Source organism: Leucopleurus acutus, assembly GCF_964270905.1.
Source record: "Leucopleurus acutus genome assembly, chromosome: X".
Lineage (NCBI taxonomy): Eukaryota > Metazoa > Chordata > Mammalia > Artiodactyla > Delphinidae > Leucopleurus > Leucopleurus acutus.
In genome coordinates, this window is record NC_139148.1 from 115641521 (window position 1) to 115668862 (window position 27342).

The 27342-nt window shown below is 35.7% G+C and overlaps 1 protein-coding gene across 1 annotated transcript in view; it reads left to right on the plus strand.

Moving 5' to 3' along the window:
- Window positions 1–27342, plus strand: part of PHF6 (PHD finger protein 6) — a 52616-nt gene that overhangs the window by 17274 nt on the left and 8000 nt on the right. The window contains exons 4-9 of the mRNA XM_082865360.1: window positions 784–917; window positions 1184–1227; window positions 19155–19321; window positions 19491–19634; window positions 21006–21110; window positions 23590–23723. Coding sequence (XP_082721486.1) covers window positions 784–917; window positions 1184–1227; window positions 19155–19321; window positions 19491–19634; window positions 21006–21110; window positions 23590–23723 — 728 coding nt within the window. The remainder of the gene's footprint in view (window positions 1–783; window positions 918–1183; window positions 1228–19154; window positions 19322–19490; window positions 19635–21005; window positions 21111–23589; window positions 23724–27342) is intronic.

A 27342-nucleotide genomic window follows, 5' to 3' on the forward strand; every position in this document is an offset into this window, starting at 1 on the left:
AAGTCCACTCAGTACCGTATACTATGATATGTTAATCAAAACCACTAACAGTCATTGTTATGTACTTTTCTTAAAGAATTTGTTTCTAAATTTAGACATGAGCTAGTTAAACAGTATGAATTATCCAATAAAGTCAGAAGGTAAGGTATATTAAAATATCTTGAAAGAATCTGTTTTATCTACTTCCTTGAATTCATAATGTGAGAGGTAAGTAACAGATTAAATTAAAATAGATGAGCATGTTTTCACAATCAATTTGACTTCACAAAATATTTTTAGGGCTCGAGGTATTTGAAAATCTACCTAATTCTTTTATCTTCTCTCCTTCCCTCACTTGAAATTGATTTTACCAGGTTCCCAAATAGTATGTGAGTTTTTTTCTAAAAATTCTCATTGATAAGTGGAAATGTGAAAGAAAATTTTTTCTGGAATGAGCCATTTTCTCCAGTTACTCATTTCCAGGAAGATCTGGATTGTGAAAAGGTCTACAGCTTACATTCCTGATTTGCAACATTTCAGATTTTCTCTTAACCACAATGAACCAATAGATATTAATAATATTCCATTAATTTTGTCATAGTTTAACATGGGAAAAAATACTCCCAGTAGAATTTGATTTGAATTATTTCTAGGTGAGAAAACAAGAAAAGTAGCATTATTAGTTACAGAACTTTTCAATAACCAATTTGTTTTCCTTGACAGAGATTTGATATGCCTCTAACCTGATTTCATAGCCATAGCAAAATCACACACTAATAATATTATTTTATTGTTTTCCTGTAGATGTGTTCTTTGTGCCATTGTCCTGGAGCTACAATTGGTTGTGATGTGAAAACATGTCACAGGACATACCACTACCACTGTGCATTGCATGATAAAGCTCAGATACGAGAGAAACCTTCACAAGGAATTTACATGTAATTATTTAACTTCTCTTTTAGTTTTTTTAAAACAGTCATACTTTCTTTAGGCCTTTGTAAAAATTTGTTCCCATTTCAAAGCATTTCATCATCATCGTAAAGGGTGTTTTTGGTAGGGAATTTAATGCTTAGAGAAATGGCATAGAAAGTTTAATGATAAGGTTTTTGGAATCCAGCTTGTGAATGGGGTGAAGTGTACTGCTCATTCTTTATTTGAAAAATGAATTTGGTTTGTTTACTTTTAATTTCTTCATTTTTTGTAGGGTTTATTGCCGAAAACACAAGAAAACTGCACATAACTCTGAAGGTACGTTATTCAGCCACTTTTCAATTTCAAGAGGAAATTTGAGTAAAATATGAGTGAATTATACTATATTGACTTACCACAAGACATATCTCAATATTGAATACATTTTGAAGAATTAAAGGCATTCGGGTGCTTTCTTCAGTAGCACATATACTAATATTGGAACGATACAGAGAAGATTAGCATGGCCCCTGTGCAAGGATGACACGCAAATTCGTGAAGCGTTCCATATTTTTCACAACATTGTAAATCATCTATACTTCAATTAAAAAAAATAGAATGCTTAACCCAGTTCCTACAGAGATTCAAAGCCTTTTGAGAGCAGTTTTATTATATCTGTAAATTAATTCCCTTTTTATTCCTATTATTAAGATTTATAACTAAGATATTTAAGTATAGAGAACACGTTCTGTTTGCTTTTAAGTTTAAGCCCTATAAAAATTATTCAAGTTATGAATGAACCATTATGAGGGGGAAAAAAGAGAGAGAAGCATTCAAATAAACTAATGTACATAGTGAAAAAGATCTGAATTTTTAAGAAAACTTTTACCCCAAAATTCTTATGAAGAGTATGTTGAGAATGTATTTATCTTTAGGGGGAAATGATGCTAGTGGTTACAGATTTCTGTGTTCAGGTAAGTATGTTAGTAGATTGTAAAGGTAATAATTAGAAACCTTGCTACTGTCAGATAAAGAAAACGTGAACTGGGGATACTAGTGCATTTTGTGATAAACAGGCTTTCTGTTAAATTTTTATTCACATTGTAGTACTTCTTTTTCTTAATACAGACATGTTCATAAGAGGTAATCACTTTTAAAATACAAAGTTTTAAAATTGTTTTATAGTTTATTTCCACTTAAATTTATACAAAACCAGGATAGTCATGTTCATGTATAGTTAGCCAAGCTGTAGTTGGTCTTTAAAAGGTATGGGAAAGTTCTCAAATTGAATTCTGACTTGTTTCAAACCTTTTCAAACAGATGGTTTTGATACTTTTACTAGCAATATAAAAAGGCTTAGATTTAATCTGAGATTGTTCTATCCTTCCATTTAGATTAGAGATCTTTAAAGTTTTTGTTAGCTTCTGAGAACGTGTTGCTTAGAATTAAGAATGGTTTGAGCCTGTTGTTTTAGGAAGTTGTTGCTTTTATAAAGACTTACCTAGTTATCAGTGTTAGCATATTAAAATTTGTGGCCCTTTTTTGATCTCTTAGATCTTGGTTTTATAATACAAAATAGTATTGTTTCCCCTTCAGGACCAGATTGGTCTAAATACTTTAGAAGTGCTGGTTAAAAATTCAGTGTTTAGCAAAAACTTGTCATTAAGGTAAACATATTGGACAAATAATAAGAACAGAACGTTTTTGAGGTGATAAAGTACAACTGATAAACTTTATAGTGTTTTCCTTCAGTTTTTTCCTCACTTAATTCTGTAATTGAATTGAAAAACCTTTCGTGAAAGGTTAAGAGTAAGCTTTCCCACCTTTCATTGCTTCAGGTTTTAACAGCGGATTTATTTGATTCTCTTCACAATTGTAGTGAGCATATATGAAAAGGCAAGGATTGAGACTTAATAATCTGACGAATACAAGTGTGCCAGCATACTGGGGCAGGATATTTGAGGGTGGCAACAATGATTAATATAGGCATCTCCCCTTTTATTTCCTCAGTTTCTGAGGCTGATAGTACCATCTAGTGGTAGAGATAAGTCAGTGCAGACTACATAAAAATAATTTTGACCACCTTTTTGCTTTGAGAAACTTTTTAATGAGGAAGATCTAAATTCATGCTTTTCAGGAGGGCTTTCCATTTTTTTTAAGATTTTTTCATGTGGACCATTTTTAAAGTCTTTATTGAATTTTTTACAATATTGCTTCTGTTTTCTCTTTTGGTTTTTTGGCCCTGAGGAATGTGGGATCTTAGTTCCCCGACCAGGGATCAAACCTGCATCCCCTGCATTGGAAGGTGAAATCTTAACCACTGGCCTGCCAGGGAAGTCCCAAGAGGACTTTTCTTTCAATATAGCTGGCAGGAATACTACAATTCAAATTTGTGATACAATTGATTTGAATTTTGGGTTCAGTGTATAGTTTGGTAGCACATTTGGGTTCCCTGTATTATTGACACATGTAGTATGTTTATACTCATCTTGTAGAACTTGAAAGGATAATATTACAGTTTAAAAGTATGACAGAGTTTCTGTTTATTGAATTTTGACTTTTATCACATTCATCTAGCTTGAATTTATTAGATATTGAGTGCTTTGTCAGAAACAGAACTTCCAATTATTTCATTATTCTAATGGGAAACATATATGCTACTTTATGATTGTAATTTATGTTGGGGGTTTATAGGATTGTATTTCAGGGACTGTCTTTGAGAATTGTATGGCACTAATCTATACAGCAAAGAGGAATTGATACCTTTGGCGATTTCTTGATCGTTTTTGCCATTTGTGGCTCAGTACCTACTTTGCTAATACTCAAGATGATAAATACTATGTAATTCAGTCTGTCATGTTAGCTTGATATAACATGAACTGTGCTTTGAAATATTAAATTTGAGAATCTCTTTACCATCTCCATACTTTTGCCTTTTCCAGAATGTCATATAGTTGGAATCATACAGTATGTAGCCTTTTCAGATTGGTTTCTTTCACTTCGTTGGCCTTTTTTTTGGTGCGGGGGGATTAGTTGTTAATGCTTACAAGAAAGGATCCAATGAACGAGAAGAGATTGAAGGTACAAGAAGGAGGATTCAGTGCACAAGTGGAACAATTGTCCTGTGATAAGGAGGTCCTTTCCACTGTAATAGGAGAGAAGGAAGAGGATAAGTGGTTCCTATCAGGTCTGTTTTCTCTGTGAGGGAGAATGTAGGGGGAGGGGTGAGGGTTGGAAGTTGAAGGAGAGAGAAGTTGTTTTGAAAGAATAGTTGTGAAGACCAGGGGAGGAAGTTTGCCTAGAGAAATGTAAAGTTTCTGGACTGAATTGGACCAGTTGAGGTTGGTAACCATGAATTTATAAAGTGATGCCATCAGTCAGGTTGTGTGACATTTCCTACAGCAGTACAGGATCCTGGGTGTAGAATAGAGAAAGTATCTAGTTGGTTCATTCAGAATCGGAATTTTTCCAAGTGGGTTCAACATAAGAGTAAAGGGATAAGGGAGTTTAGAATATTTGCGAGAGTAAAGAAACTGAAAGGAATTAATAGACTGGAGGTCCTGGTAAGATTGAAGAACAATGAGAATGAAAGTACTTGGGAAAGCAATCATCTGTGGTCCCAAAGTATGATATAGTGATTTCAGAGGTAGAATCCTTTTAGGTGATTATGAGGTATCTGGGTATGATTATAGGGATTAGGTGGTTGATGGAGGACATCAGTGAAGTCTAAGGAACTGAATGGCTGGGTGTTGCTTGGGTTGTCCATGTGGATAGTGAAATCACCCAGCATGATGGGCAGGGGTCAGGATGGAGAAGAGGGCTGTGAGCTGTGTGCTAAAGAAAGTGATGTGTGAGTGGAATGATTGGGAGTTGGCAATTATTAGCAAGAAGGAGAGGAAGAAGGTAGCATAGTCTGTGGACCAGCAGAATGGACGTCATCTGGGAGTTGTTAGAAATGCCTGATCTGAAGCCCCACCCCTGACCTACTTAATAGGAATTTAAACAAGATCCCAGGTGGTTTGTATGCATATTAATTTGGGAAGCAGTGGTTTAGTTGAATGACATGGACCTCAAAGGTGCAGGGCTTTTTACAAGGGAATGGAGAATTAATGGCTCAACAGTGCTGTCTAGCAGAATTTTCTGTGACGATGGAAATGTTCTATATTTGCACTGTCCAATATGGTAGCCACTAGCCACATGTGGTGATTGAGTGCTTAAAATGGTGTAGTGCCTTCCTATATGTTAGAAATGGACAGGAATAGCCAGAATTAAATCCTACATCTTATGTTCCCCCCCCCCCCCGTTGGCCTGTGTTTAGATAATAGGTATATCCTTTACCTTTTTTTAAATAACTTAATTTATTTTATTTATTTATTTTTGGCTGTGTTGGGTCTTCATTGCTGCGCGCGGGCTTTCTCTAGTTGAGGTGAGCGGGGGCTACTCTTCATTGTGGTGTGCCGGCTTCTCATGGCTGTGGCTTCTCTTGTTGCAGAGCACGGGCTCTAGGCGCACGGGCTTCAGTAGTTGTGGCGCGCAGGCTCACTAGTTGTGGCTCACGGGCTTAGTTGCTCTGCAGCATGTGGGATCTTCCCGGACCAGGGCTCGAACCCATGTCCCCTGCATTGGCAGGCAGATTCTTAACCACTGTGCCACCAGGGAAGCCCTTTTACCTTTTTTTAAAGCAATATTTCAAAAATGTCAAATGTTGGCAATAGCAAATAGCTTTAGCTTGTAACAGATGCCAGTCTGTATTTTGTAGAAGTACTTTAATATGATAATTTGTCATCACTAAACATATGACTACTTATAAGGAACTGTGATTACAAATGAATGATGGTTCTTTTAAAATCATTTTCATTAAGGGTATTACGGTCTTTGCATTAAATAATTTATATGGAGCAAAGTAATCTGTGAAGAGATAGAAAACAGTATCTAGAGTAGATGCTGGGTGTTAGATATTCACAGCAAGAATGTGTAGAATGTAAATCATCATCACAAACATAACCTCAGCTCAGTTTAAATTCTTAATTGTAAGGAGCCAAACTTGTGGTTTATTATACTTCTTAAATTACCCAATATAGAATGTTTTGCATGGGATGGGTACTCAAGAAATGTTTGTAACTTATTCATTTTCTTTGGCTTGAAACTAAGAACGGTATTTAACGTGTCACTTGTTCTGGGGTGACACTTCTTGTCCTGTAGCTTCTCTTGTGCTGGGTGTCAGTAGAGAAAGATGAATTAATAAAACAAGGTTTCACTCTGGGGGGAGTTACAGAATTTAGCAGCAGATATGTGACTAACTGATTAAAATACAGTGGTGATACATGGAAGTACTTAGAGATAAAGGGGCATCATGTTTGCATCTTACTCTTTAACCTTTCAGAAAAAGGTATATGGATAGAGAGAATGAATGATAAAGTATATATGGTAAGATATTAACATTTGGGTGAAGGGTATATAGGAATTTTTTTTTACAGATTTTTATAAGTCTGAAATTAGTGATAAGTGCCACAATTACAGTGACCATAAAATCCCAGGTGTTCTGAGACAGTGTAAACAAATCAGGGACTTGGTGGAGCCCCTAATGGACAATTTGGGAGCTTTATTAGAGGTGTTTGTCAAATCATATAACTCAGTTTATGTTTCAGGAAATAGTTATATTGGAAGTATGTTGAAAGTGTGTTGTCATTTATGTAGATTCAAGCCTTTGCCTGGTTTAATACTCCCTTAATATTTTCTTTCCCTTGTTCTTTTTCTCTAGATTATGCTGCAGTTTCCAATCTACATTACTTTTATTAAGTGGAAGTTTAGGGAGATTTTAATATGGTATCAAAGTGTTTAAAAACCTTTTTAATTTAGGTGCATTGAATAGATTTATTAAGTACTGGAAAGGCAGTTTTGTACACTGGTTGAATATGGGCTTTGAATTCAGATGTATATTTGAATCTTAGCTCTGCCACTTACTAGTCACATGATCTTGGGCAAGTTATTTAGTATCTCTTAGAACCTTAATACTGCATCTGTAAAATGGGGATTAAAAAAAACCCACCTGTAGGATTATTGTAAGAATTAAATGAAATGATGCATGTGAAGCTCTTAGCAATGTGCCTGGCACATAGTAAGTTGCTCAGTAAATACTACATTCTGTATCATTATGGTTGTAACCATTATTCCTTGAAAACTCTACCTACCTCTCTTACCACTCATCTTTTCATGTGCTCTTCCTTGGAAGATAATAGAATTTAAACTGTGTGATTTAACTCGGAAAATTTTAGTAGTGTATTCATACTGTGCTCTTTGTTAGAATTGACTCCATTTTCTTACTTTGATTCACCAGATTTGTTGACTACCCATGTGCAAAGTGCTGTGCTAGGCATTATTTACACTCATCTTTGTTTTAGCACACTTTATAAACTTTCATTATAGGAAGTTTGAAACATATGCAAAAGTATGTTTGAAAAAAAAATCCCAATTCACAGAAAGATAGACAAGATGAAAGGTCAGAGGGCTATGTACCAGATGAAGGAAAAGATAAGACCCCAGAAAAACAACTAAATGAAGTGGAGATAGGCAACCTTCTAGAAAAAGAATTCAGAATAATGATAGTGAAGATGATCCAGGACCTCGGAAAAAGAATGGAGGCAAAGATCGAGAAGATGCAAGAAATGTTTAACAAAGACCTAGAAAAATTAAAGAACAAACAAACAGAGATGAACAATACAATAACTGAAATGAAAACTACACTAGAAGGAGTCAGTAGCAGAATAACTGAGGCAGAAGAACAGATAAGTGACCTGGAAGACAGAATGGTGGAATTCACTGCTGTGAAACAGAATAAAGAAAAAAGAATGAAAAGAAATGAAAACAGCCTAAGAGACCTCTGGGACAACATTAAATGCAACAACACTTGCATTATAGGGGTCCCAGAAGGAGAAGAGAGAGAGAAAGGACCCGAGAAAATATTTGAAGAGATTATAGTAGAAAACTTCCCTAACATGGGAAAGGAAATAGCCACCCAAGTCCAGGAAGTGCAGAGTCCCATACAGGATAAACCCAAGGAGTAACACACTGAGACACATAGTAATCAAATTGGCAAAAAATTAAAGACAAAGAAAAATTATTGAAAGCAAAAAGGGAAAAATGACAGATAACATACAAGGGGACTCCCATAAGGTTAACAGCTGATTTCTCAGCAGAAACTCTACAAGCCAGAAGGGAGTGGCATGATATACTTAAAGTGATGAAAGGGAAGAACCTACAACCAAGGTTACTCTACCCGGCAAGGACCTCATTCAGATTCGATGGAGAAATCAAAAGCTTTACAGACAAGCAAAAGCTAAGAGAATTCAGTACCACCAAACCAGCTCTACAACAAATGATAAAGGAACTTCTCTAAGTGAGAAACACAAGAGAACAAAAGGACCTACAAAAACAGACCCAAAACAATTAAGAAAATGGTCATAGGAACATACATATCGATAATTACCTTAAACGTGAATGGATTAAATGCTCCGACCAAAAGACACAGGCTCGCTGAATGGATACAAAAACAAGACCCATCTATATGCTGTCTACAAGAGACCCACTTCAGAACTAGGGACACATACAGACTGAAAGTGAGGGGATGGAAAAAGATATTCCATGCAAGTGGAAATCAAAAGAAAGCTAGAGTAGCAATACTCATATCAGATAAAATAGATTTTAAAGAATGTTACAAGAGACAAGGAAGGACACTACATAATTATCAAGTGATCAATCCAAGAAGAAGATATAACAATTATAAATATATATGCACCCAACATAGGATCACCTCAATACATAAGGCAACTGCTAACAGCTTTATATAAAAGAGGAAAACGACAGTAGCACAGTAATAGTGGGGGACTCTAATACCTCACTTACACAAATGGACAGATCATCCAAACAGAAAATTAATAAGGAAACACAAGCTTTAAATGACACAATAGACCAGATAGATTTAATTGATATTTACTGGACATTCCATCCAAAAACAGCAGATTACACTTTTTTCTCAAGTGCGCATGGAACATTCTCCAGGATAGATCACATCTTGGGTCACAAATCAAGCCTCAGGAAATTTAAGAAAATTGAAATCATACCAAGCATCTCTTCTGACCACAGCGCTATGAGATTAGAAATGAATTACAGGGAAAAAAACGTAAAAAACACAAACACATGGAGGCTAAACAATACGTTACTAAATAACCAGGAGATCACTGAAGAAATCAAAGAGGAAATCAGAAAATACCTGGAGACAAATGACAATGAAAACACGATGATCCAAAACCTATGGGATGCAGCAAAAGCAGTTCTAAGAGGGAAGTTTATAGCTATACAAGCCTACCTCAAGAAACAAGAAAAATCTCAAACAATCTAACCTTACACCTAAAGGAACTAGAGAAAGAAGAACAAACAAAACACAAAGTTAGTAGAAGAAAAGAAACCATAAAGATCAGAGCAGAAATAAATGAAATAGAAACAAAGAAAACAATAGCAAAGATTAGTAAAAATAAAAACTGGTTCTTTGAGGGCTTCCCTGGTGGCGCAGTGGTTGAGAGTCTGCCTGCCAATGCAGGGGACACGGGTTCGTGCCCCGGTCTGGGAAGATCCCACATGCTGCGGAGCAGCTAGGCCTGTGAGCCATGGCCGCTGAGCCTGTGCATCCAGAGCCTGTGCTCTGCAACGGGAGAGGCCACAACAGTGAGAGGCCCACGTACCATAAAAAAATAAATAAATAAAAGTAAAAGCTGGTTCTTTGAGAAGATAAACAATATTGATAAACCATTAGCCAGACTCATCAAGAAGAAGAGGGAGAGGACTCAAATCAATAAAATAAGAAATGAAAAAGGAGAGGTTACAACAGACACTGCAGAAATACAAAGCATCCTAAGAGACTACTACAAGCAACTCTCTGCCAATCAAATGGACAAACTGGAAGAAATGGACAAATTCTTAGAAAGGTATAACCTTCCAAGACTGAACCAGGAAGAAATAGAAAATACGAACAGACCAATCAAAAGTAATGAAATTGAAACTGTGATTAAAAATCTTCCAACAAAAGTCCCGGACCAGATGGCTTCACAGGTGAATTCTCTCAAACATTTAGAGAAGAGATAACACCCATCCTTCTCAAACTCTTCCAAAAAATTGCAGAAGAAGGAACACTCCCAAACTCATTCTATGAGGCCACCATCACCCTGATACCAAAACCAGACAGATACTACAAAAGAAGAAAATTACAGACCAATATCACTGATGAATATAGATGCAAAAATCCTCAACAAAATACTAGCAAACAGAATCCAGCAACACATTAAAAGGTTCATACACCGTGATCAAGTGGGATTTATCCCAGGGATGCAAGGATTCTTCAGTATATGCAAATCAATCAACGTGATACACCATATTAACAAATTGAAGCAGAAAAACCATATGATCATCTCAATAGATGTAGAAAAAGCTTTTGACAAAATTCAACACCCATTTATGATAAAAACTCTCCAGAAAGTGGGCATAGAGGGAACCTACTTCAACATAATAAAGGCCATATACGACAAACCCACAGCAAACATCATTCTCAATGGTGAAAAACTGAAACCATTTCCTCTAAGATCAGGAACAGGACAAGGATGTCCACTCTCGCCACTGTTATTCAACATGGTTTTGGAAGTCCTTGCCACGGCAATCAGAGAAGAAAAAGAAATAAAAGGAATACAAACTGGAAAAGAAGAAGTAAAACTGTCAGCGTTTGCAGATGTCATGATACTATACATAGACTATCTTAAAGATGCCACCAGAAAACTACTAGAGCTAATCAATGAATTTGGTAAAGTTGCAGGATATAAGATTAATGCACAGAAATCTCTTGCATTCCTATACACTAAGGATGAAAAATCTGAAAGAAATTAAGGAAACACTCCCATTTACCATTGCAACAAAAAGAATAAAATACCTAGGAATAAACCTACCTAGGGAGACAAAAGACCTGTACTCAGAAAACTATAAGACACTGATGAAAGAAATTAAAGATGATACAAAGAGATGGAGAGATATACCATGTTCTTGGATTGGAAGAATCAATATTGTCAAAATGACTATACTACCCAAAGCAATCTACAGATTCAGTGCAATCCCTATCAAATTACCAATGGCATTTTTTACACAACTAGAACAAAAAATCTTAAAATTTGTATGGAGACACAAAAGACCCCGAATAGCCAAAGCAGTCTTGAGGGAAAAAAACGGAGCTGGAGGAATCAGACTCTCTGACTTCAGACTATACTACAAAGCTACAGTAATCAAGACAATATGGTACTGGTACAAAAACAGACATAGATCAATGGAACAGGATAGAAAGCCCAGAGATAAACCCACGCACCTATGGTCAACTAATCTATAACAAAGGAGGCAAGGATATACAATGAAGAAAAGACAGCCTCTTTAATAAGTGGTGCTGGGAAAACTGGACATCTACATGTAAAAGAATGAAATTAGAACACTCCCTAACACCATACACAAAAATCAACTCAACATAGAGGAGAGACCTAAATGTAAGACCGGACACTATAAAACTCTTAGAGGAAAACATAGGAAGAACACTCTTTGACATAAGTCACAGCAAGGTCTTTTTTGATCCACCTCCTAGAATAATGGAAATAAAAACAAAAATAAATAAATGGGACCTAATGAAACGTAGATTCTTTTGCAAAGCAAAGGAAACTACAAACAAGACAAACAGACAACCCTCAGAATGGGGGAAAATATTTGCAAATGAATCAATGGACAAAGGATTAATCTCCAAAATACATAAACAGCTCATGCAGCTCAATATTAAAAAAACAAACAACCCAATCGAAAAATGGGCAGAAGACCTAAGTAGACGTTTCTCCAAAGAAGACATACAGATGGCCAAGAAGCGCACGAAAAGCTGCTCAACATCACTAATTATTAGAGAAATGCCAATCAAAAGTACAATGAGGTATCACCTCACTCCAGTTAGAGTGGGCTTCATCAGAAAATCTACAAACAACAAATGCTGGAGAGGGTGTGGAGAAAAGGGAACCCTCTTTCACTGTTGGTGGGAATGTAAATTGATACAGCCACTATGGAGAACTGTATGGAGGTTCGTTAAAAAACTAAAAATAGAACTACCATACGACCAAGCAATCCCACTACTGGGCATATACCCTGAGAAAACCATAATTCAAAAAGAGTCATGTACCACAGTGTTCATTGCAGCTGTATTTACAATAGCCAGGTCATGGAAGCAACCTAAATGCCCATCGACAGACAAATGGATAAAGATGTGGTACATATATACAATGGAATATTACTCAGCCATAAAAAGGAACGAAATTGGGTCATTTGTTGAGACATGGATGCCTCTATAGACTCATACAGAGTAAAGTAAGTCAGAAAGAGAAAAGCTAATATCGTATATTAACGCATATATGTGGAACCTAGAAAAGTGGTACAGATGAACCAGTTTGCAGGGCAGAAATAGACACAGATGTAGAGAACAAACGTATGGACACCAAGGGGGGAAAGCGGCGGGGGGGGGGGGGTGGTGGTGGTGGTGTGATGAACTGAGCGATTGGGATTGACATATATACACTGATGTGTATAAAATTGATGACTAATAAGGACCTGCTGTATAAAAAAATAAAATTAAGAAATTAAAAAAAATGTAGGGACATGAGGAGAGCATAAAAAAAAAAAAAGCCCCATCACCCAGCTTTAGTAACCGTCAGCTCCTGGCCAGTCTTGTTTCATCTATACCCTTACCCACTTCCTCCACCTGGATTATTTTAAATTCAATCCCAACTATCATATTTCATTTTGGCACACTTAATTAAGAATAATATATTTATGTATGTTACATATTTATATATGTATATGCATATGCCTAAAAGAAATCATTTATCTGATAACTTTACTGGAAAAGCAGAGTTTGCTTGTGACCAGGGGCATGCAGAGCAAGTGCTCACCACGTTCCCATTGGAGACGGCAGGGCAGATGACCTCCAGTCTTGCTTCTGTAGCTGCCCTAAAGATTCAAAGCAGATGTGGTAATGCTTACCCCAACTTTAATGCTTGGCCTTTTTCTTAAAAAAAACATTCCGACAAATGTTTATTGAGTGCCTGCTGGGTGTAGGCACATTGGGAGTTTAGAAAAGAAGCCCCTTGTGGACAAAGAGCTTAAAATCTACACAAGGTATGACAAGTAATAATTAACAATTGAATAGAATTTCATAGTTTATAAAGTGCTTTTCTCAAACATTTTCTTAAAGCAGCCTTTTCAGGAAGGTGTTCTTATTAGTCCCATTTGATATACCAGGAGACTTGCGAGTGTTAAGTAACTTCACCAAGTTAAGGCCTAGAAAGTGGCAGACTTCAGACTTTCTGTCCAGGGGTCCTTTCTACTTCATACTGTTAAGTGATGTGAGAATTTAGGAGAAGGAAGGAAATGGGGCTTAAACCAGGAAGATATAAGATGAGGAAAACATTGATTAGGAGGGAGAAGAGAATTGGTAAAGGGACAGATAGGGCTTATACAATACTAGGAGGAGGGGAGAGTTGGTTTCCTGGTAAGTTGGTCACCCCCCTGTCGCATAGGGGCAATCAGAAGGGTAACAGAGAAGGGCCTGGCCATTCTAAGGTGACATGGACATCTGTACTCATAAAGGTGGGGAACACTTGGTGGCACAGGAAAGGAGGACAGCCTTATTTTGCTACCTACCTTATCAAGTCTGGATTTTTAGAAATTGTAGTTGTGAATACAAGGGTAAGGTTTTATTTTCTCCCATATTCTTTTGTTTGAATAGGTATATGAACATTGTACAAAAATCAGCAATACAAAAGAGTGTAGACTGTAAGTAAGCTTTCCTCTCATCCTTGTCCTTGTATCTCAGTTTCCAAATTTTTTTGCTAAAAGCAACATCTACTGTCAGTTTCTTTTGTGTCCTTCCAGAGCGATGCATACATAAGCATATGTATAGCTATCCTTTTTCTAACTTGCAGGAGCATATGAAGATGTTTATTTCCATGATAGTGGGTATTACTACTTCCAAAGCATATAGTAGTGACTCACTGACATGTGTTTGTCCCAACTCTGCTACTCCCTAGCTTTATGATCTTAGGCAAAATTATTTAACTTTTCTGAATTTACTTATCTATAAAACGGAGGATGGGGATGGTGACTGATACAACCTCATGGGGCTGTTTTGAGGTTGAATAAGATAATGCATGTAAACTGCATAGCACATCCTGTATAGTCAAAACTCAAAAAGCTCTAATGTTAGCTCTTATATTTTGGGTATTTGCATTTACATATTAAATGGAAAAGGGCAAGATGCAGAATAGTATGCTTAGAATGCCATTTGTTTGTATATACTTTTAAAACGGATTTGCATATGCATAGAAAATAATAGCTGACATTTATTGAGAGTGTCTTATGTGCCAGGCCCTGTTCTAGATTAAGTACTTTACAGGAACTAACTCATTTAATTCAAGAACCCTCTGAGGTAGGTCTCAGGTCCAAGGAAACACAGTCTGTGACAGATCCAGGATTCAAAACCAGGCTCTCTACCCTTGAGATTGAGAAAAGAAGCGTTAAGTTAAAGGTACCTTGAGAGGAAGGGAGTGAGTATGAAGAAAGGGAAGCAAGGAAGCTAGGGTACCAGCTGAGACTGCAGAGCAGATGAAATTGGAAGGTGGAAAGGAAGATTTTCCCTACTTTTATGCAGATAGTTCTTTATAATTATTATTAAAAATAACTTTTAAGAATGTTAAAACATTTTCACAGTTTTGAATTGGAAAAATAAACAATAAGTAACCTTGAAAAATTTAAACAAAGGTGCTGTGACTAGCTTCATACTCACATTTTCATGTGCAAATAATTTTCAAATATTTTCTAGGATAAATTCCCAAAAATAAAATCACTGGGTCAAAGGGTTTAATCTTTTTAAGGTTCTCAATATGCATTGCCGTATTACTTTCTAGAAAGATTGTGCTAGATTATATTCCCGTCAGCAGTGGCTGACTTTACCCCCTCCTTTCACCACACTGGATGTTATAAATTCTTTTAAATACAAACGTAGTACATAGCCCATTGTTAAAAAAATTAAAATAGTACAAAAGTACTATAAAAGTAATTCAGAAAGCCCTCTCTTCACCCCAAAATCACACTCTCAGTAGTAGTAGAGTTCCTACTACTAACAGTTTGTAAATCTTCCTAGAACCTTTCTTACATACGTACAATCTTACATATATATGCATATGCTCACTATTTGTAATACAATGGCATCATAGTATACATAGATAATGTTATGCAACTTGTTTTTTTCATTCTGTGATGTATCAGACACCCTTCTCTGTGCATACAGATCAACCTCATTCTTTTTAACAGTTGTGTTACATCCCATAGAATAAATAGAACCATAGTTTATTTAAGGATTTCTCTTAATAAAAATCAGTTATATTTATTTTTTATGTGAAATAGGAATAAAACTGCATTGATCTTCCTCATACGTATGTGCTTATGTACTTATGCAAGTGATTCTATAGGATAAAGTCCTAGAAATGGGGATGCCAGGAGAGACTCTGTGCATTTAACATTGGGAATCAGTACTGTCACATGTACCAACAGTGTATGAGAGTGTCCAGTTCCCTACAACTGTGCTGGATATTATCAGTCTTATAATTTTTACGAATCTGATTATCTCATTTAATTTCCATTTCTCTTGTAATTAGTAAGGTTGTGCTTCTGCCCATGTTTTTTCAGTCATTTATATTTCTTCTGTGAATTGTCAGTCCTATCCTTTGCACGTTTTTCTTTCAAGGTTTGTCTTTTTAAAATTGATTTGAAGTGCTGTCTGTAAAATATAGATATTAATTCCCTGCCACTAAATGGCTTCTTAGGTGTCCTAACCCCAAGATTATAAAAAAAATAATCTCTTCCATTTTCTTCTGTTACATTTCTGGTTTGTTATTTTATTAGATTTTTTGGATCCATCTCTAATTTTTTCATATAGTATGAGAAAAGGAATCTGAATTTTTAGAAAATGGGTACCCAGTTGTGCCATTATGTCTCTCCCCCACTCATTTGAAATGCTACCATTATCATACTCTGATTTCCCATATGCATGTGGGTCTCTTTTCAACCTGGCTTTCTCTTCTGCTGACATGTGTCTATTCCTATGCCAGTGTTTTAACTACTGTTGCTTTATGGTATATTTTGATACCTTTTTTTAAAAAAGATAGTCTTGTGTATTATATATTTACTCTTCTAGAAAACTGTGGAATCAACTTTCAATTCTGTTTTATCAGCGTTTCATTAAATTAGGTTAGCAAGAACTGATACCATTCTAATGTTGATCCTATTCATCCAGAAGCATGGCTTATCTCAACATTTTTGTGGGGCTTCTTTTATATTTGTATTTCTAACACATTTTTTGTTGGGTTTATTGAAGTTTTTTACAACTACTTAAAGACTGCTATTTTGATAGGTGAAAATGGTGTATCACTTAATTTACACTTCTTTGACTTAGAGACATCAAATTTTCTAAAAGTGTATTTATTTATTTATTTTAAAGTTTACTTTGGCTGTGTTGGGTCTTTGTTGCTGTGCGCGGGCTTTCTCTAGTTGCGGCGAGCGGGGGCTACTCTTCATTGCGGTGCGCAGGCTTCTCATTGCGGTGGCTTCTCTTGTTGCAGAGCATGGGCTCTAGACGCGTGGGCCTCAGTAGTTGCAGCACGTGGGCTCCGTAGTTGTGGCTCACAGGCTCTAGGGCGCAGGCTCAGTAGTTATGGCGCACAGGCTTAGTTGCTCCGTGGCATGTGGGATCTTCCTGGACCAGGGATTGAACCCGTGTCCCCTGCATTGGCAGGGGGATTCTTAACCACTGTGCCACCAGGGAAGTCCCTAAAAGTATATTTAACTACTTATGTTCTACGAATTATTTGATCATACGGTTCACCCATTTTTCTGTTGAGGTCTTAATCTTTTATGAGCTTATCATAAAGATACTAATCCTTTGTCATAAGTACAGCAGATATGCTTCCAGTTTGTTTGCCTTCTAATTTTATCACTTTTTTTTTACTTTCAGAAGTTTAAAAGTCTAATATAATTAAATCTGTCAATCTTTTGTGATTTTTTTTTTTTTTTTTACTATTGCTGGTAAAGTCCCCTAAAATTTTATACTGAACAATTCCATGTTTAGGACAGACAAATACGCCATCTGGAAAACTAGCCATGTTGGCCTGATAATGGAATCAGTTAAGTAATTTCTTTATAGGTGTTTAACAAGGTAGTGTTATTATAGTGTTAGTGATTATTTGTTTTCATTGTAAATAACAGAATATTATGTATATCATATATATGCTGTAATATATATCAGGATGATTGGAACATTTGGTTATGATTTTTCATTTTAATTTTTGGCACATGCAAGTAATTCTAATAGCTTTAATGAAATTCTGTGTCTTAAAAATTGTCAGATTGAATGTTTAAAGTAGGTGGCGTGTTCTGATGTGAAATTTGCTATAGTGTTAAGATCAGAATTATCTTTAATTGACTTGTCTGTCTTCACAGGGAGAGTTATTCACATGAATTTGTCTTATTGCCTATAAAACACTATCCACTTTTACCTTCCTCCCCTTTCTTCCCTTAAATCCTACCATAGTTAGGTGAAGTTACATTGATATAAATTTTTATTAACTGTTTTGCAAATGGTCTAATGCTCTCAGTTCTTAGAGTTTATATATTCAAATATACTGATTAAATTACCCTTTTCTTATCATAATGAATGTGCTTTTATTGCTTAGGAAAAAACCCTTTAAAGTATTTATTAGGAAAGATCAGCATCTGAGAAGAGGAGTTGATATGCTTTCTCATGGAAGAAATTAGTCCGTGGAATTATAGTCGATAATTTATGGTAAAAGAAAAAACAATGTAGGTATTAGAACTATGCCTGAAACTTTCTATAGTTTGACACTAAGACAAGTGAATATTTGATTTTTATACCTTTTTGAACACTAAGTACATTGTCTTATATACAGTAGGCCCTCAATAAATATTTTTAGTGAATAACTGAATGAAGCACCTCTATTAATGGTAGAAATACTTTTCAAATTACTGGGAAGCACAGTTCTAAAACTTCTCCATAAATTTTGTTTAATCCATTAACGTATACACAGACAACCTGCACCATAGCTTTTCTACCACTTATGTTAGAAATTCCTTTTATACTTAATATTTGTTTAATTACTTGATCAATTGGTTAGTTCATTTGTAGATATGTTCCTTGGTGAATTTGATCTTTTGATGTTCATGATAGTTTAAAGAGCTATCTAGAGCAGTGCTGTACAATAGAACTTGTCTGTAATGATAGAAACATTCTATATCTGTGATGTCCAGTAGAGACTCAGCTTGCCACATGTGACTAATAAACACGTGAAATGTGGTCAGTGTGACTGAGAAACTGAAGGTTTAATTTTTTTTTTTTTTTTTTTTTTTTTGCGGTACGGGGGCCTCTCACTGTTGTGGCCTCTCCCGTTGCGGAGCACAGGCTCCGGATGCGCAGGCTCAGCGGCCATGGCTCACGGGCCCAGCCGCTCCGCGGCATGTGGGATCTTCCCGGACCAGGGCACGAACCCATGTCCCCTGCCTCGGCAGGCAGACTCTCAACCACTGTGCCACCAGGGAAGCCCTAATTTCATTTAATTATAAATGACTTAAATTTTAAAAAGCCACATGTTGCCAGTGGCTACTATATTGGACAGCACAGATACACCTACTTTATTTTCATTTAGCTTTCCAAGTTATAGCAAGCTTATTTTCTGGGTAATTGTTCTGATTTCACCAACAGTGTGAGGTAAAACTCTTTGAAACCTATGGTAAAAAAAAAAATTATACAAGATCTAATTCTAAAAAATTCCCTTATTAGAGTTTAGAAATGTTTATTGAATTATGTGCACAGTTAAGATCACAAAACTCATTTTCATAGAATTATAACTTTGATGGAAATAATTAATTTTACAGTTATTATAGTAAAACTATTTCTTTGTATTTCATTTTTGTTGCATTTATATGAAATGTTAGGCCACTATATCAAACATACCACAGATCATTTCTCTCCATATCTTGAGGTGATTTTATTCTGAGGAGAAACATATGTTCTAAGGACCCATGAACTAATGCTCATTTTAAGATTGGTCCATGTAAAGCTTTTATTCATTTTTAAGCAGCTGATCTAGAAGAAAGTTTTAATGAACATGAACTGGAGCCCTCATCACCTAAAAGTAAAAAGAAAAGTCGCAAAGGAAGGCCGCGAAAAACTAATTTTAAAGGACTGTCGGAAGATACCAGGTCCACATCCTCCCATGGAACAGATGAAATGGAGAGTAGTTCCTATGTAAGTAGAAAAATGTTGGATTCTTACTTTTTGTTGCACCATGAATATTTCATCTGAACTGTGTTGATAGGTAAAGTTAATCATTTGAAGTGTTAACTAAGCTTGAGGTACTGATAGCATATTTTCATGGATTTTTTTTCAAGGTTTTCATTTTCTTTTACATTTGCAGAGAGATAGGTCTCCACACAGAAGCAGCCCTAGTGACACCAGGCCTAAATGTGGATTTTGTCATGTAGGGGAGGAAGAAAATGAAGCAAGAGGAAAACTGCATATATTTAATGCCAAGAAGGCAGCTGCACATTATAAGTGCATGGTAAGTATGGTTCTTTTTATGTGCTTTTAAACACAAGTTTTGGAAAAGCATTTAGCTAGTAACCAAATATAGAACTTTCCTCCCCAGCATTAGTGTTTTAGAATTATGAATAGTGTATCCTATAATCTCAAATCTTTTTTTAAAAGTATAATTGACTTACAATATTATATTAGTTTCAGGTATACAACATAGTGATTCGATATTTTTATACATTACAAAATGATCACCACGATAAGACTACTTACCATCTGTCACCATACAAAGTTATTACAATATTATTGACTCTGTTTCCTATGCTGTACATTATATCCCCATGACTTATTTATTTTATAACTGGAAGTTCTATAAGCCCAAATCTTCATAAACTCTAGATTTTAAAAAATATAGCCTTTATGATTTAGTGCGATTTAAAGTAATCCTAAGTATAGTTACTATGTTCCAGATAATCCATAATTAATGATTTCATAACTGTAAAAATTTCAGCTTTATAAACTTGTCTTGGAAGCTATGTTTGGCCTCCACTATAACCTCGTAAAAGTCTTTCTTATTGCACTTCATATACTGTATTGCAGTTATTCATTTATGAGCCTCTTTCCCCTAATAGACTCTTAAATCCCTTGAGGGTAAGAACTATATCTTATCTTTGCATCCTTAGATCCAGGTCTGACATATAGCATATGTAAACATTTTTGAACTAGATTGTATTGAATTACTCATCCCATTTATGATTAGGTTTTAAAAAATTATATTATTTAGGGAATTCCATGGCAGTCCAGTGGTTAGGAGTCCACGCTCTCACTGCCAAGGGCCCGGGTTCAATTCCTGGTCGGGGAACTAAGATCCCACAAGCCACATGGCATGGCCAAAAAAAATTTTTTTTTTAAATTATATTATTCATATCAGAGGTTCTTAACCAGAGATGCATATCAAATTTACCTGGGGAGCTTTTTCCATAATATGTACCCTTGGAGTAGATCCCAAACATGTCTAGTTTGAAAAAAAAATCTCTAGGTGATTCTCATCTGCATCTATGATGGAAATTTGTCATTTTAAACTATTTTTGAAACTGTGGAAATGTAAAATAGTTGAGATGACAGGGTGACACTGCTGAACTCTCCTTGTTAAATGAAGCATTTAATCTTGGCTCCACACTGGCAACCTTAGTTTTATTCCATTGTCCTTATTTTGGGTTATATTTTAATCAGACGTGAATAGATTAAAAAAATATTTGAGTCAGTACTTGATGATTATTAAGGAAAAGTCATCTTTCTCAGGATATTAAAATAATGTAACATAAGTGTTCTTAAGTTGTTTAATCTTTTTCTCACAAGGATTCTGAATATTAAATGTTCCTGCATTTTTCTTTTCTAGTTATTTTCTTCTGGCACAGTCCAGCTCACAACAACATCAAGAGCAGAATTTGGAGATTTTGATATTAAAACTGTACTTCAGGAGATTAAGCGAGGAAAAAGAATGGTCTGTGCTTTTATGTTTATGCTATGCAACATTACTCTTCTGACTTTGTGCTTTAAATTTAGAACACATCTCAAATTTATCCAGTCATCAAAAAATTTAATATAAAGTAGTTCATATGTTAAAGTGAAGTATATATTTGACTTATTTGTAATATAATAAAGGATGCTGATGTTACTGAAAGTTATTCCTCTTTCTATGTAACTTCATTACCTAAGACAATTATACTGAGATTTATACTTCAGGGTATCTGAGAGTCTTTTAGTAAAATAAATGAAGATGTGAACATGACACACCTTATTAAGTTTAAAATGTTAAATTGTTTAAGCTCGCTTAAAGAAAAATTCCATGACCCCAATAGAACATTGAGAATCCCCCCTTGTTGTTATTCATTCTTTTTTTTTAAATAAAAGGAGATTTTTTCAGAGCCTTCTGTTTAGTTAAAGTTCACATACATAGTTATATCTTTTAATATGTTTATCATAGCTTTAAAGTTTCCTTTATAAAATGTGCCTAAGTCTCATGTTTTTAAACATACTGAATTACTAATAAATAGCTTTAAGAAATAATGGCATCTTTATTTGATGACTTACTCCTTTACAGTCTGTGAATATTATAAAATGTCATTGGAATGCAGAATCTTTTCTTTAAGACAGCAGTTGTCTCTAGAAATGACTATTTAAAAATTTTTTTATTGTGAAAATTTTCAAACATCAAAATTAGAAAGACTAGTAACACACGTCTATCCATCACCTTGACTCATCAGTTATCAAGAATTTGCGGCACTCGTTTCATCTATGCCTTTTATTCTTGTTGCTTGAAGTATTTTAAAGCAGAGCTGAGACTTCATATCATTTCACCTCTACATATTTCAGTATGTATCTCTTAAAAGTTGGACATTTTCTTACCTAACCACAATGTCATTACACCTTATAAATTAACAATGAGTCTTCAGTGTTATTTAATACCTAGTTCGTATTTCCCCAATTGTATCAAAACTATCTTTTTAAAGTTGGTTTGTGTGAATCAGAGGAGGTTCACATATTACATTTGGTTGTTATATTTCCCTTAAGTAATCTAGGGCACTCCCTCCTCCCTGTCTTTGTTGTTTCTGTTTTTGTTTTGTTGTATGCCATTGACATGTTGAAGAAAACAAATTAATTGTCCTGTAGAATATCCCACATGTTTTATTTGTCTGTTTGCTTTTTCACAATGCTATTTAACTTGTCCCTCTATCTGCCAGATTTTCTTTTAAAGTGGAAGTTAGATGTAAAGCTTGATTAGATTCATTTTCAACATTTTGGGGGGTAAGAACACTTCACAGGTGGGACTATATCATCCATATTTTATCACATCAGACAAGTCATAATGTCTGACCTTGGATTCAGGTGGTGAGTTGATCCCTCCGTTGTGAAGCTCCCCTTCGATCTTTCATCTGGTGGTTTCAGGCATTGTTGATCTTTGTCTGAATCCATAAGAAATGACTTTTTCTTTGTGGAACTGCATTTTTGAAGGTATAAAGATTTTTGATGTCAGTTGTTCCATTTAAACCCAGTTCAGTTTTTTGATACTTTGATTACTCTTCTAAAAATGAAACTCCTTTAAAACAGAATGTGGAGTACTAAAAAAAAATAAAGGGGAAAAAAATCACTTCATCGTATGTAGCACAATGTTGTGTCATACAGCTAAAGTCAAATAGGTGACTAGGATAACAATTCACATTCTCTTGATCAACTTATTTACCTCTGCACTGTTGAATCTTAGTGTCAACACTAACCTAGCATTTCCCCAAGTGTGCTCCAAAGGAAGTCAGTCCATCGGGATGCTCTCCCACTGCTCCAAAGTTAAAAGGGCATCTGGAGTTCAGTAAACTTGGGAACTGTTTACTATACCCTCCTTCCTGGAGGAAGGCTGTCAGAAGTTCTACAATCAAGTAATCTGTTGAAAACTAGCATTTCTCAAACTTCTCTGACTATGAAACCCTTCTTCCAACAATCACCTTAAGTCGTAAAAAGATGTCAGCCCCTTTAGTCTGTTTGTGCCCTTTTGCCTACTTGGTAGCAATCCCTCTCTGAGAATCTTCTCATTCTTCCCCCCAGCCATAATAGGAAAGGAACTGATCTCAGGGAGAAAAAGAAGCCAACCACTAAAATATAGAATATATTTTTGTGTGTGTGTTTGGCAGTATTAAGGAGTGTTCCCTTTATGTTTAGATGTCAGCTCTCTGATGGTTAGTAGAGTTAAATAATGGAAACATCAGGGGTGACCACATATTAGAAAGTCTATCAAAGTATGATTTAAATTGCAGTGTTATTTAATACATATGCTATACAATAAGTTCAGTGCACTCTTTTTCAATAGAAAAACTGGCTGTTTTCTTTGTAACGTGGACTGTTTGGCTGAAATAGCTAAAATAGAAGAAATAAGATTGCATAAACTTTGAAATACTGCTTATGATTATTCTTTCTCTTCCCTTAAACAGAAATGTACACTTTGCAGTCAGCCCGGTGCTACTATTGGATGTGAAATAAAAGCCTGTGTTAAGACTTACCATTACCACTGTGGAGTACAAGACAAAGCTAAATACATTGAAAATATGTCACGAGGAATTTACAAGTAAGAGAACAATTGTCCATGTTCCTAAACTTGTCAGTAAGTAACTGCCCTTAAATAGATGACATTAGTTTACTTGCTCACTCTTCTTAGGTGGTGTTTAGCCAAGTGTAGAATACTAAGGACTCTGTATAAGAAATGAGTACTGCAATTGACATTTTCCTCTGCCTACACATCCCTGGATTAGCATTCATTCAATCAGTATTTTTATGCTTCCTGTGTGCCAGGCATTGTGCTAGGAGCTGGGCATACAATAGTGATCAAAACAGACAGAGACAGTGTCCTCATGAAAGCTTACAGTCTAGTGGGAGAGAGATATATCAATTAAATGGTCACATAAATATACAATCATAAACTTCGTAAGTGCTGTAAAAGATGTTACAAAGCGCTGTGACAGCATGTAACAAGGAGGAGCTAACCTACTAGTCTGTAGTGGGGGAGTGTTTGGGAATTTCCTTAAGGAAATAGTGCTTGAGCAGAGATATGAAGGGCGAAATGAATGTGGGCATTGGGAAGGCGTTCTAGGCAGAGAGAACAGCGTGTGCAAGGCCCTAAGATGGGAGAGAAACAAGGGTGCAAATGAGGGGGTGGGTGGTAGGAGGCTACTGCTGAGGGTCCAGGTGAGAATTGTGGGTAACTTAGAATAGGATATAGTTGTGAAGGCAGAAGTTGAAAAGATACACTTGGAAGACTGATGAAAGAGTAAGGTTTGGAGATTTGGGATTACGTGTTACCCTCTTTTTTATGGGCCTCCACTTACCAGTGCTGCGTTGGGCTAGTGTTATCAATGTGAATCTACAATGGTTCCCTTTGTTTAATCGAATGGAGAATAAGTTGGTAGAGATCCCTGAATATTTATTTGGTTTGCCTTTGCAAGTTGTAAGGCACTTCCTTGCTCTCACATTCCCAGCGTGCAATAAACCAGTGACTCAGGGTCTCCTATTCCATGGACAAAGCAGTTTGCGTAAGCAGTCACCAAGTCATTTGGGTGATTGCGTGAGGTGCTAATGCTGTATTATAAAATTGGCCAAACTTCGCTTAATAATAAAGGCACATGTTTTTCAAGTGAGTTCTATCAAGCCTTGAAGGAACAGATAATTCCAATGTTATTTAAAGACGTCCAGCACATAGCAAAAAATGGAAAACTTCTTGGTTCATTCTGTAACACGTGCATAGGTGTGACACCAAACCTAACAAAGACAGCATTTAACAACAAAAATTTTAAAACTAGAGACCAGTCTTAACTTTTATAAATATATGTACCAAAGTCTGAAATAAAATATTAGAAAATCAAATCCAGGGCTGTAGTCTAACAATTTAAAGATTATTCAAAATTAGGAAATATATAAATGTGACCTGTTACAATTAATAAAGAAAAATCCTAGTGGATAGTGAAAAGACATTTGATACCATTCAACATCCATTTCTGAATTTTAAAGTAAGGTAGCAAGAGTGCTTTTGGTGGTAAGCTAGGAGTCTTAATAGAGTGTTAGGAGAGACAAAAACGGCAAACAGCTTATTTAGTGTTAAAGTAAATGGACCATGGTTCTTAGCCAGAGCTGAGCCTCAGAATCGCCTGGAGGTGGATAACGGCCCTCTTTAGAAATGTTCATGCCTAGGCCCTACCCTCAGATTTAAATTCAGTGGGTTGAGGCCCAAACCATGTATTTTGATGACTCCGCAGGTGATTCTCAGGTTCATCTCTAATTGAGAGCCACTATATCAATACACTTTCATTCAGATCAGGAACAAGACAAGGGTGCCAACTGCCAACGTTAACTTTCACTCTTTTTCTGGAGGGTTAAGCCTGTGCAATGAGAAAAGGAAGGAAAATGTATAGTAAATGTTGTGAAGGAGAAAAATAAAATTGTCAATATTATTGATATTACTGTCTACCAAGAAAATCCAAAGAAATCAGCTCTGAATTTATTAAAACTTATAAGAGCTCAGTAAGGCTGCTGAATATGAGATGAATTTTTAAAAGCAATTCCAGTAATAACTACTTAGGAAATGTAAAGGAAAAATGTCTATCCCACCACACACACACACACACACACACACACACACACGCATACACATACACCAATGGTGAACCTTTTTTAAAAATAGCATTTTACATAGGACCCCAATGAATGACGAAATATATTATGTTCCTTGATAGGCTCAACTTTGAAAGATACCTATTCTCCCCAAATTAATCTATATACTTAATACAATTTTAATGAAATCCAACTTTTTGAGTTTTATCTAAAAAAGTAAATGTGGTATTATTGTCTATTAGTAATGATTGTTACCTTATATAACAGGAAAAGAAATAGAAGCTTAAACAAGATAGAAGTTTGTTTCTCCCCTAAAAGACGTCCAGAGGAAAGCAGTGCAGATGTGGTAGGCAGCTTTTCAGTGTTATCGTTGGCCCCCATTAGCGTCTTTCTGCTGTCTCCTCCTTGGGCTTCCTTCCATAGGAAGCAGGAGGAAGCAAGGGCAAAGGAAGATGGAAGGACAAAGCAGCTGTTGCTCCAGCTGAGTCAGGCTTTAATCAGCCTTCCTGGAAGTTCCATACATGCTTCTGCTCAGCATCTCATTTGCCAGAATTTAGTCATATGTCCAAAGGAGGCTGGGAAATATACTCTTAGTGGACACATTGCTACCCAAACAAAATATGGTTGAGTACTATGGAGGGTGGTGGGGGATAGATAGTGGGGTAGCCAACTAGTATATCACATGAAGCCAAGAAAATTTTTAATGCAATTGAGAGGAGAAATCCCCTGTTAGATATCAAAGCCAATCATATAGTAATTAAAACAGTATCACAGAAGATAGATCACAGAAGATCACAGAAGATAGATCCGTGTCTTTGTTGGAATCTTATAAATAATTATGGTAGCATTTTATATATGTGGAGACAATGGATTAATTCAGTACCTGATATCTATACAGTTGGCTCTCCATTTAGAAAATGGTCTTGACCCAGGGAACTCTACTCAATATTCTCTAATAACCTATATGGGAAAAGAATCACTGATTCACTTTGCTGTACACCTGAAACTAACACAACATTGTAAGTTAACTATACTCCAATAAAAATTTAAAAACAAAAAGAAAAGAAAACAATCTTGAGTATAGGTGGCCTTTCTAAGCATGATAGGGAACTCAGAACTTTTATTTGACTACATTAAAATTAGACTACCTAAAGAGAACTCCAAATCATTACGAAAAACACAACCCAGTTTAAAAAATGGGTAAAGGACGTGAACAGGCAGTTTATAGAAGAAATAGCCATGGGTTATAAGCACATGAAAAACTGTTCAGCCTTATTAGTAATGAATCAAATGCAAATTAAAACAAGATCTTACCAATTTTGGCAAAGATGAATAGGATTTAGACTATCTACTGTTAGCTAGGTTTTTGAGACACAGGCATTCTTATTCCATGTTAAGGTTGAATATAATAAATTGGTACAATTTTTTAGGAGAGCAATTTATTATTGGAGATGAAAACCTTAAAATAATATATATCTTTTGCTACTAGTGTGCTTGTAGGGATTGAGCAGACAACAGTGCAGAGATGTATGTGCAAGAAGTGTCATTGCATTATCGTTAGTGATAGTGGCAACACCCACTAG